We start from the raw sequence: 11,997 nt of genomic DNA on the forward strand, positions 1-11,997 counted from the left end.
TTGGTATTTTTATCCTGGTTTAATTGGGTTGTTATTTTTTTTCTAAGAGGTTATTTTGATTTCATGACTCGGATAATAGGTCATTCAACATTGGATTTGCTTTTTATTGGGTTTTCTCGTCTCATGACCCGGGTCGCGGATTTGACAGGTTAACCCAGTTAGCTTAGTAAATTGGTTTTTTTCAATTTCATCATTTAATATTGTATTTGATTAGGAATTAGGCTTTATCATTTGTTTTGTTTTATTTTTTATAAGGTTATCTCAGCCTTATGAGTCGGGAATAATGCTTAACAGGTTAATCCAAGTTGTCTTAACTCATATTTTGTGTCAATTTTTAATTAGAATTTTTCACAAATTTCATCATTCAACATTAAGTCTGAGATGACCAATTGAAAATTAAATTTTATAATTTATTTTGATTTACTTTCTATGAAATTAACTCAATATCATAAACAGATTCATAGATTTGACAGGTTAATTCGGGTTAAATCAAGTCATTTGTTTTATGTTTTTTCTATGAGGCTATCTATGTCTCATGATCTAGTTTATAGGTTTGAAAGATTAATTCGGGTTATTTTTTATATTTATTTTTAATTGATTTTTTTTAATTTCATCTTTCAACGTTGAGCTGATTGGAAATTAAAATTTTTAATTTGTTTTGATTTGCTTTTTATGGGATATCTCGGTCTTATGATCAGAAAAAGAATTTGACAAGTTAACTTGGATTATTTTTTTAAATCTTTTATTAATTGATTTTTTAAAAAAAAAATTATCATTCAAAATTGAGTTAATTGAGAATTAGACTTTATATTTTTTTTTTATTTGTTTTCTATAAGATTATCATAGTATTATAAGCTAAATCATGAATTTGAGCTATTAACATAGTTTGATCCAAGTCAATTAAATATGTTGTTATCTAAACATTAAAAAAATATATAGATCATTTTAAAACATTGTTAGTTAAATTTTATTTTTTAAGATTACTCGTGTTGTTTTGAAACCCACAAAATCAATTACCACACGATTTAATTTTTTTCGGTCGAAATCTAAGTGAAGAATTCTCACAACATATTTGTTATTAATTATATTTATATAAACATAAAAGACTGTATTATAAGCTTTAGATTAAAATATAAATTGTACTTTTTTATAAGTTTAAAACGAGTAGAAAGCAATTAAAAGTACAAATTACCATGTCAACCAATCTCAAGATTCCTTCAGTTGTTGGAAAAGTTATTGCTTTATATTTTTTTAAGCATAACAACTCCTCTCTTTTTTCCCTCTAGAATCTATGTATCCTTTTAGAATAGCTAGTCTTCTCCAAGTACTAACTATTCTTGTTGGAGCTAGATTGTTGAAAACTAACCACAAGGTATTAAGATCAGACAATATAATTAAAAAATATATATTCTCAGAAGCTAATATCTAAAGATTATCCAAAAGGATATAGTGAACAAAGTAGAAAGATACATTACCTAAACTACATATTATTCAAACCAATAGCATGTGATTATTATCAAGGATTATGCTTATCTGTTGATTTTTGTCACTGTAAGCAACAACACCGCGTGGACAGAGTGCAGTGTAAAACGGCATCCCTTTTTCCTGCATATGCAAAAGGGTCTGCAGATACCCTAGCTACCACCTGAAAATCTATAAACATTTGGCCTCGATTTCCTCGAGAGTGAGCCCTTTCGTCTCCGGCACGATGAAGAATATAAAAAGGAGAGACAGCACAGCTATCACTCCAAATGCATAGAATAAAATCCCAGCTCCCAGCAATGCCTGCAACCAGATGTATAAGATCATTAACTACGATTTCTACATCCACGGAGACGCTCAAAAGACATGCAAGTAGTCTCAATAAATAAAAAGTAGGCAGATTAAGGAGTAAAATGAATGATTTTGATAATAACTCAAAGGGAAAAAAGGAACATAAATTGTCAAGTCATTGACAATAACGACCCACAGCAGACTGGAAGTTAAAACAGGTGCGCATCTAGAACTTTGAGGCAGGGAAATTAGAATATTGTAACAAGGGTGGAGACTTGAAAACTTTAGGCTCCTCGCTATACCACCCTTCGCTAAACTAAATGTTGTAAATTTAACTTCTGAATATGCAGCTAATGGACTTCGCGTTTCAGGCACTCATTCATCGTATAAAACAGAAGAAGAATTCAACATTTAATTAGAAAAGGTGACCTCGTAACCTTATTTTTTTCAGAAAATCACTAGAACCATGACTGTATGCAACTAGACAAGATTCAGAAACCTTCTTTTACATAAATTATGCAATCCTATAAGAAACAACATAGTGAAAACAAAGTCTATCTATATCAAGCAACCAAACAGAAACCATATGTGGGAGGCAAATACAACAAATGATGGAGACATGCAGTGGATATTTTGAAAACAAAGCCTTCCAAACATCTATTTCAAAACAATATATATATGTTCGATAAATAATCAAGTAAAGCTTTCAAAGCTTTGTCGCAGCTAATTCAAGCTAGATAGAGAATCCCATTAATCAAAAATCTCGATTGAAGGCCATATTGCTCGTGTAAATCATGTCGTATCTCACAGCTAAGGCCTAATTCTTTGTGCCCTTTTCAAACCCTTCGAAAGCATTAATTTGCACCAAATCACTCCATCTGTTAGTGTTTTCAGCCTTCTCTATATATCACAAGACCATTATGATGAAGTACCTTCTTCTTATCTGACTGACTTCCAGTACGGTCACTATTTTCTTGTCTGTGTAGTCTCACATTGCGACCCGTCTATGTTCAGGCCTATTTACAGCTATAAGCGTTTTCCTAGAAATCTTTTCTGACTACGAATTGCAGAATTGAAATCCAATAAAACATGCTGTAGAGCCATAGAAAGCAGTCACTACAGACAATTTGCAGCGACCCTCTACCACTTCAAAATTTCAAAAATATTTTTGGTTTTGGTCAATGTATAGCTATGTTGATATTTATATTTTTCCACATTTCATCATCTGCTTCACTAATGGTTTTATATATTAAATTAGATAAAAACATGGTTTTCTTTATTCTGTATTGATTATCCAATTCAAACACTTCTGGAAGTCAAAAGTGGCCTTACAAAAGATACTTTGAACCCTAATTTAAATGTTAGAAAAAGAAACACCAGGCATTTAATGGTTTGAAAAATCAATAATCACGATCAAGCAAATAATCATGTCAATTCTCTACTTCAGTAGTTACTGGTTTCTGGTTCATTTGGGGGTTTCAAAGACATCTTGCTTTATAGATACAAGTCTCCGATTTCTTTTAATGTCTGTTTTACTCTTATTTAAGTGTACATATCCTATTTACTGACACTTGTACCACCACAAGGCATTTTTTAAAAAAGACTCCTGTGCATAGGCATGTGTATTATTCAAAGTTGTCAAAAAAAAAAAATATTTAATTAATTTTATAAATCTAAACTTTTTTTGAACATTTTTATCACATTTTCTTTAACATTGTAAAAATATCATATACAATCATATACAAATATTTTAATGAATTCTCCCCAAGTTATTTTTCTTGACTAGTGTAATCACCATGCCTTCTTAGAAAGTAAAAAACTGATCAGATGTGGAATAGAATAAGTCAGTTAATAAAATTTAGTTTTTGTTAGAACCTAAGCATCAAAAGTAAACATTTTGCTTTAAATTTTAAATAGATGGATAAAAACTCTTATAGATAGATTAGAATTTGTATTAGAAAAGTAAAGAAATAAGGGTGTAATACTCAATCAAAAGTTTTAAAGAGTCACTGCTTTTATGTTTAGTTGTGAATTATTTACTGTCCGAAAAGAAAAGCACTTCCAGCATGGGGACTTCAGAAAAAGATCTATGCTTGTGCTGCACATGCTAGAGAAAAGCAACCCCCACGCCACATAAGATAACAGATCCACAGGAAAATCAATGAAACTACTTATAAATTTGCCATTGCAGCTGACAGGAATTTAGTGATTATAGCAAGTTTGCCAGAAACCGGCACCAACAACATATTTTCATTTCTTTCTTTGATAATGTTTTTGTACTTTATCACCACACTTTGTATCCAAAATGGCATTTACAGTAATTTAAAGTGGAATATCTTTGGGAACATTTATAGGTTTTGAAATTGTGTACCTTCAAAGGGGAAAATGTAAATGTCACAAGTGCATTCGCACCAAAATTCACAAGCACTGCTATACCGAGCCCCCGCCCTCTTAGGCGTAGGGGGAAAATCTCCGAAATCATCAGCCAACCAATAGGACCAAAGGATAACTGCAAAAAACAATGTTACGAGGCGCACTATAAGATAACATATTTGAAACAAAAATTTATAAACCAAGAAGACAGAAAGTGGAAAAAACCATGAGCTCTGAAGTAACTTAAAACAAATTGCTGAAATTAATCACTGAAATTATTATTTTTTTAAATGGAGCAACATGCAGAAAATCACACAAATATGGCAATTCTTTCCATTCTTTTCCAGGAACTAAAGTTGTCTTAACCCAAAAATCCTCTGATACTTGACCAAATTGCTATGATCATTTGTACCCTAATAGTTGATACTATGAATGATGTTCCAAAGGCATCTATTTGGTTTCATATTTGTAACTCAAGATTTCAAGTGGTTTTTTGGAATTTTATTCTCTCCGATTAAATAGTGGAACTGGCTTCTACCAAGAATCTAATTCTACTTTCCTCCTCAAAATTACCCCTCTCAAATTATTCTATGATGTTTGGTTTCTGAATTTTGTAATGACTTTGGGCGTATACAGATCACCCAAGTTAGAAAATGGAAGGCAGTAGACAGGCTTTATAATTGACTAATCAAACAAACATGGTTTCAGAAGTTGGCTACCTTTATTTAAGTCTCCCCCATCTCTCGGTTCTTTATCAGGGTTTATATTTCTAAAAAAAAAAAAAACACAGTTCTATTCCCACAATTATATTCATGATCCTCATACTAACCCAATGGGTATGGACATACTCAAACTGATAATTTAAATTACAGACATAAGAAAGCAGAATATTATGGGATGAAATTTGGTTTCAGAAGTTGGCTACCTTTATTTAAGTCTCCTCCATCTCTTGGTTCTTTATCAGGGTTTATATTTCTAAAAAAAACAACATAGTTCTATTCCCACAATTATATTCATGATCCTCGTGCTAACCCAATGGGTATCCGATAATTTAAATTACAGACATAAGAAAGCAGAATATTATGGGATGAAATTTTCTTATTGCTTGACTACCTGATAACATCCAACATACAACAGCAGTGCAGCAACAGCCACAACTGGCACATCATCCAGAAAAATGTAATATGATCCCAGGAGGAATAAAGATATAACCTGTCATGGAAATATAGCGTGTACTTCAGCACAGTTACAAAAGCCTGAATTTTTTCTTACCAGTAATTGGGCTCGTCCCCCAAACCCCAAATCTCATGTTTCATCAAAAAAGTAGCTTTTGCATTCTTGCAGGTGCAGCCTTGGAATAAGAAAAAAAATAATAAATAACAAAAAAAATGAGAGACAGGGCAGCCTTTATTTACCATTCCAGAAACACCACCAAGTAGTAGAGGTCGCCTTCCAAGTCTATCAACAACAAGAACAGCTGTTCCTGTCATGATTAACTACAAAAAGAAAACCCCATCTCAGAAAATTCCCCGAGAAAGAAATTGACTACCTTTAGAACAGAAAACATGCTCACGCATCACTTGGAAGAATACACACACAATAAAAGCTCATCCTAATTTCAAAATAATGACAGCATGACATCAATTCAAAAGGGGAATCTACCAAATTTGAATGATTAGTTTGTTAGAAGGGAGAATAGTAACAATAAAATTCTGCAAGTTACACTAATGATGCACAGGAGATTATGTAATGTGAAGCTTTCAAACAATTCATCTACCCTCTTGAAAAACAGTGACCAGACCCATGCATACCATACTTGAAAACTTTGAAGAGACATGTATGAATAGTTTTATCCAGATTTATGGGAGATTATAATGCTGCATCAGTGAGAAACATAAACAGCCTTGCAATTAAACATCCATCTTACAATATTAGAAGCAATAAAACAAGAGCTAGAACACACATGCATGTACACGTGCACAAGCACAAAAAACATGGAACAAAACTAATGCCACCACTCTTTTTACTCTCTCATAGCAGAAAAGTTGTGGTCTCCATAAACGCAACCTTATGGAAGCCGAACAAAGAGCAGCAGCACTTACGGAATTGTTGAAAATTTTGTTCCAAAGAGTTGACTCACAAGAAGCCTCCATTACATACAGTTAAAAAGAGTCATCAAGTACAAAAATAGAATATGTAACAGAACAGGAATCTCAGAATCACATCTGTAATGTCTGTTATGTGGCCATTGCAACTGCTATGAAACAGTCAGAGTCATTACATTCATTGGACTTGAAAGTTTTAAGTGTTTTGGTTTAAGATTTTAGAAGAGAATATTCTTTGGGTTTTTTTTAATGCTTTTATACTGGAAAAGTTTCAATTGCAGTAGTCTTTTTTTTTTAACTAAAGTTTTGTAGAATCTTGTAAATCAGCATGTAATTAAACTAAATAGCTAAAAGTTCAGCATCATGTAAAACAAAGGAATTTATTCATTTATACCATTAGAATTGCCTTCTATTAAAATTACTTAAAAATCTGCACAATGGAAACAACTTGTTAAAACATGTTAACAATCCATGCCTATAGTGTCCACGACTGCTATGGAACATCCAAATGGCTCATGATGCCATGACCACAAGCACCACTGCCACTGTACCCGTGATTTAAGAAGCAATTAATTATGTCATCCAAAAAGAATTATAATTCTATCCTGTAGTCTAGCCTGAAATTTTCTAATTTCTGATATCTGATACTTAGTAAGGTGCACTCGTGATAGATATTTTCACTTCATATATTGAAAGAATGTACCTTAAATAAACCAATAAGTATTGAGACCCGTGTTGCATCAGATGCCGCTGAAAATCCTGCACTCTATCATATTATATTGGGTTAGGAAATCAGTACGAAAGTTAAAGGCCAAGTGAAAGAGAAAGCTGTGTTGATACTCCTATAGTATACTACATAATCAAAGGAGTACCTGAAGAATTGATGCAGCATAATACAGCACACTTGGTTGCCCAGTGATCTGTCATGAACATACATTCTGTATAAGCAATAATGAAATAGATTCAGAATACTATATGATATCATTTCAGTAGTAGAGATACTTGTTGGAACAAAACTAGCCCTGCACCAATAGTGAGGGCTTTCAAGCATTTTCCTCGGAAAACTTCTGTTAGTGCAACTTCTTTTTCTTCACCAACAACAGCGAGTTCAGCAAGAATCTCATCTACTTTCGCAGGAGCAGTGTCACCAATAGCTTCACCCCTGAGCCGGCATAAGCAACATATTGCAGTTTCTCTTAACTCCTGCATACTGCCTTTTCCTTGTATGGCACGTAATAGCAGCCATCTAGGTGATGCTGGTAGCCACCACATTCCAATCCCCATGATTACTGCCAAAGGTGTACTGGCTACATACATATAGCGCCAACCAGCTACAGTATCAACTAATAGACTACCAATTCCATAACCTCCCTGCACAAAATTTTAGTTCTTTACTGTTTTGATCTTTTAAAACAAATATATAGAAGCTCACGCAGAAAGTTTCTTGGAACAGCAATTGTTGGCACCAAAGAATGTAAGCCCTGGAAAATATCCCAAGTCCTTAAAAGCAGCGCTAAGAACTTACAACCATGCCAAGTACTATGAAGAACTCTTTCAGAGAGATTAGTTGACCACGTATATGACTTGGAGCTGTCTCAGCTATGTACATTGGAGCTGCATGCATTGCCTAAAAGAAGAGAAACCAAAGATTAAGTTCTACATAAAGATACATGACTATACAAATAAATCCAGGTTAAGTTTGCAATAGAACTCTTGTTTTTAATTATAAGCATTAATAGCATGCATAATATTTTGGTAGGTAATGTATAATGTAAAAGAGAAGAGCAAATTGTGTTTTACCAATCCAATTCCAATACCAAATACAAACCGCCCAATCACCATAACAGCAAAGACAGGTGCTAGGGCTGTCACAAGCGCTCCGACAAGATATAAGAAAGCAGCCAGAATCAACTCTCTTCTTCTCCCTTCAAGTTAAATTAATCTATTTCAACTTCAACAAGAAAAGGATATTATCACTGATCTAATATTTGTCACTTAAAAATGAGAAACAATTAACCTAGAAAGTCAGCAATATTGAAGGCCAAGACAGAGCCGATCAAAGCTCCATATAGTGATCCACTAGTCTGCAAGAAAAAATGGCCACGTTTTATAACAGAAGTAATTGTTCTAAAAAAATAAAACAGAAATTTGATCAACTCAGGATTTGGTGGGGATTGAGAGGGAGAAGTAGCCAGTGCGCGCCCATGTGTGTGCATGGGTGGTAGGGGTGCGGGTACAGCAAGAAGTCAGTCTATGAAATAAATGAATAAAAGTCAATACAAACTCACAATGAGCCCGATGTCCACAGAATTCAAGTTGTACCATGAAATACCACTTAACGTGGCTGACTGCAGGACAAGAAAAGGAATTAACAGGTTAGAAAGCGAAGACAAAGAGGTTCGCTATTTCTAATACCTTGTACAATCAAAGAAAAAGTTTGATAAGTTTTAATCCCTTTTGCTCTTTTACTACAAGACACAGTGGGATGTGCAATGAGGCTTATTGTATGCTTCCAATCACTATTGCAACGCTTCAATCTAGAAAGTCTTAATGATAGATCTGTTGGGCCATTGGACCATACTTTTTATTGAATACATATAGGAACAAGTCAGTGTACACTAGAAAAAAATGGATGAGCACCAAAGAAATATCTTTCCATAGGTCCTACTAATCTCATGAAAAAACACACCTGTATTGATATTGTAGCACAAGATGTAGAACCAATATCATAACCATACAACAGTCCTCCAAGAGCGGGGAACAGAAACCTGAGAAAAATAAGGCACTCCTTAAGTACTAACAGGGTAGAAAAATGCTAATGAAATAATGACCACATAATTTGTTAGCCACAACTTATTCAATTCGAGTGACAGAACTCAAGGTGATCATAGAAAGTGTTTAAAGTCAATGTTGATATCATTACTTCTCTCTTTGCAGGTCAAAAACAAATGAAAACAGCATAATGATATCATAAGTTCAATCACCAATATCTTTTCTTCCCTTGTTTCAGTGAGACATGTATGTTAAAACTGTAGTTGATATTCATTACTTGTCAAATTCTTAGTTTTAGCATGTTAAAGAGGAAAACTATGTTCCATGGATTATGTCTACAAAAATAAACAAATGAGATGCACTCTTGGGATTAGTATTTTGTTGAATAAATTGAAGTTGAGTGTTTAGGTCTGAGTATCACCAGGCCTCCCCTTCCTTTCCCTTCACTGCATATAGTTTCTTCCTCTTTTTCTTCACTGTCTCACCATATCCAAAAGCAACCTTTTCTCCTTCCTGTCATCTTGATATTCTCAGCCATACAACTATGTTAACAAACTCTGTCCCCGCAACTCAGCATCTAAGCCTTCCTTCCTCCCAGCCCTTCCACGCCAGATTAAAATCACCGACTGGGATGGACAACCCTTTTATCTCAGAATTTTAAAGTCACAGGTGGTAAAAATATGTTTTACAAACTGTTATTTATCTAGAAGAAACTTTTAAAGATATTGTTAAAGCACAACAAGTCTCGACATATTTTTGAAGGCATATGAATAACCTGACTAAAAATCACCTCCTAAGAGGTAAAAATGTGATACCAAAGGTCTGTGTCAGAGGAATTGTTTCAAGTGTCAACGAGCTAGGAAATCTTAAAATGCTATTTTCCCCTATCATTATATTCAATTCAATTGACGAGATTTAGCATCTTTCAATCTTTACAATTCTGTACTAAACTAAGAACTCTGGAATCAAAACGCTGGCTTATTTGAATCCAGAACACCTTTTTTTTATGATAGAAGAAACAATACATCATTCAAAAGCAGCCCAATGCCACTGAATATCAGCTAAGGAGACAAGTCTTAAAAGCACTAGAAGTACAACACCAAAAAGAGAGAGAGAGGGATCCAAGACATTTCAAAACAAAACTATTGATCCTTTTTAATTCAACAGGATAGAAGGAAAAACAAAATAATCTCAATTCCACAATCAGAGTTTATGCATTTGGCAGACTGGGAAACAAATATGGGCAACCAGTCATCGAATACTATGATCATGGTTTTTAAGAGTGTTGAGTTGACAATTGTGACAGACAATAGCATACAACAATGATTTCAAAAACCAATGAAAAGGAAAGGAAAAACACATCACAACTGAGATAAAATAAAGGCTCACGGGAAGATTGCAGAAGCAAGAGAGTAATTCTCTGAAGTGTGAGTCCCCCCATTAAGAAGAGGCTCTTCTACACCACCAATCTCTCCCGAGGACTTCCCCACCTGATCACCACAAGCCCTTTTCAGCAATTCATAGTTATCACAATAATAACAATAACCTTAGTTCAATCTATCCAGTTTGGTTTCCCAGTCAAGCAATGGGAATTCGTTTACAAGTCAGAAAAATCCAGCCTCGAATTTGACTCGTTAAAAAAAGTTATTTTAAGGAATCGTCCCGTTCAATTTCTCTCAGCAACCAAGCAGTCAACTACTAATATGTAAAAACGCCATTAAGAAAGAAATAGGAAACCTTTCCAAGGGAGGAGAGCGTGGGCTGTTCAGGATCGGGCGCCATATTTCTCTTTCACACCAGGAACAAATTTGAAGAAAAAAACGAAGAGAACAGGAAAGAGAAAGAGTAAAGCTTACGTCAGGCTTCAAGAGTTTGGATATGCTAATTAATACACTGAAAGCGAAGGAAAGGAAAAAAGGTGAAGGTTTTCTTCTCTCTCTCTCTCTCTCTATTTGAAGGGACTACCAAACCCCCCCCCCCCCCCCCCCCAGGCGCCAACCCCCGCAGAAAAAAGGGGAAAAAAACACTCAAAGACGTGTCCTTTTATCGACCAAATGGATGTTACAAAAAATAAGATCTAACAACTTGTCTATTTTTGTATTTTAAAATATGAAAAAAAATTAATATTTTTTTATTTTTTACTTTAATTTAATTTTTTAAAATATATTATTATATTTTCAAGATAAAAATATTATAAAAAAATCATTAACATCCAAGTATTTTTAATCAATTTTAACAATTAATAATGATGATTAACAAAACCAAATTAAATGAGTTAATTGTACTCTCCTACATATTTTTAATCAACTTTAACAATTAATAATGATGATTAATTATTTTGTTTTGATATTTATTATTTTGATATTTTATGTAAAAATAATTTTTAAATAAAAAATATTTAAAAATAACTATTATCACACAAACTTCTACATATTAATAATGATGATTAATTATTTTGTTTTAATATTTATTATTTTGATGTTTTGTGTAAAAGTAATTTTTTAATAAAATATATTTTAAAAAACAATTGTTATGACACAAACTCCTTTAACAATTAATAATGATGATTAATTATTTGTTTTAATATTTATTATTTTGGTGTTTTGTGTAATAATAATTTTTAAATAAAAAATATTTTCAAAAATAATTGATATTCCGCGAACTCCTACACATTTTTAATCAATTTTAACAATTAATAATGATGATTAACAAAACAAATTAAATGAGTTAATTGTACTCTCCTCGTAATTTAAAATAGAAAGAACAAGGTTAGAATGCAACCAAATTACAAGCTGACTTCAGACTTTTTCCTTACACGCAAAAACTAAGTTTAATGCGCTCCTGTCTCCGATGATTTTCTTGTCCCATCCTATTTCCTTCCTCCCTTCGTCATTTTTTACTCGATTTTCTAAGTGTTCATCGTTCTGCATTTAATGCACTATCTTATCTTCTCCAATGGGTTTTTTTATTTTTT

General features: G+C 33.2%; 1 protein-coding gene across 2 annotated transcripts; it reads right to left on the reverse strand.

Annotated features, from left to right (window-relative positions):
* Positions 1–1,375: 1,375 nt before the first annotated feature.
* LOC133668609 (D-xylose-proton symporter-like 2) lies at positions 1,376–10,996 on the reverse strand. Of its 2 annotated transcripts, XM_062088564.1 has the most exons (14): positions 10,761–10,996; positions 10,413–10,513; positions 8,941–9,019; positions 8,540–8,599; positions 8,269–8,335; positions 8,052–8,176; positions 7,777–7,878; positions 7,254–7,622; positions 7,124–7,171; positions 6,955–7,017; positions 5,562–5,642; positions 5,260–5,358; positions 4,145–4,282; positions 1,376–1,785 (listed from the first exon to the last, which is right to left on the reverse strand). In XM_062088564.1, the coding sequence occupies exons 1-14, from the start codon at positions 10,803–10,805 to the stop codon at positions 1,654–1,656; spliced, it is 1,509 nt and encodes a 502-aa protein (XP_061944548.1). In that variant the 5' UTR covers positions 10,806–10,996; the 3' UTR covers positions 1,376–1,653. The 2 variants fall into 2 exon arrangements, with proteins under 2 accessions (XP_061944548.1, XP_061944549.1); XM_062088565.1 differs by lacking the exon at positions 8,540–8,599.
* Between the last annotated feature and the right edge of the window lie 1,001 nt (positions 10,997–11,997).

The sequence above is a fragment of the Populus nigra genome, chromosome 11 (assembly GCF_951802175.1).
Source record: "Populus nigra chromosome 11, ddPopNigr1.1, whole genome shotgun sequence".
In the NCBI taxonomy this organism is placed as follows: domain Eukaryota; kingdom Viridiplantae; phylum Streptophyta; class Magnoliopsida; order Malpighiales; family Salicaceae; genus Populus; species Populus nigra.

Coding starts and splice junctions, on each gene's coding strand:
- LOC133668609 (XM_062088564.1), bottom strand. CDS start 10,805: ATGGCGCCCGATCCTGAACAGCCCACGCTCTCCTCCCTTGGAAAG. Junction 7,172..7,253: donor GGCTAGTTTTGTTCCAACAA/GTATCTCTACTA, acceptor TGTTCATGACAG/ATCACTGGGCAACCAAGTGT. Junction 5,643..6,954: donor TACTTATTGGTTTATTTAAG/GTACATTCTTTC, acceptor TTCTTTTTGTAG/TTAATCATGACAGGAACAGC.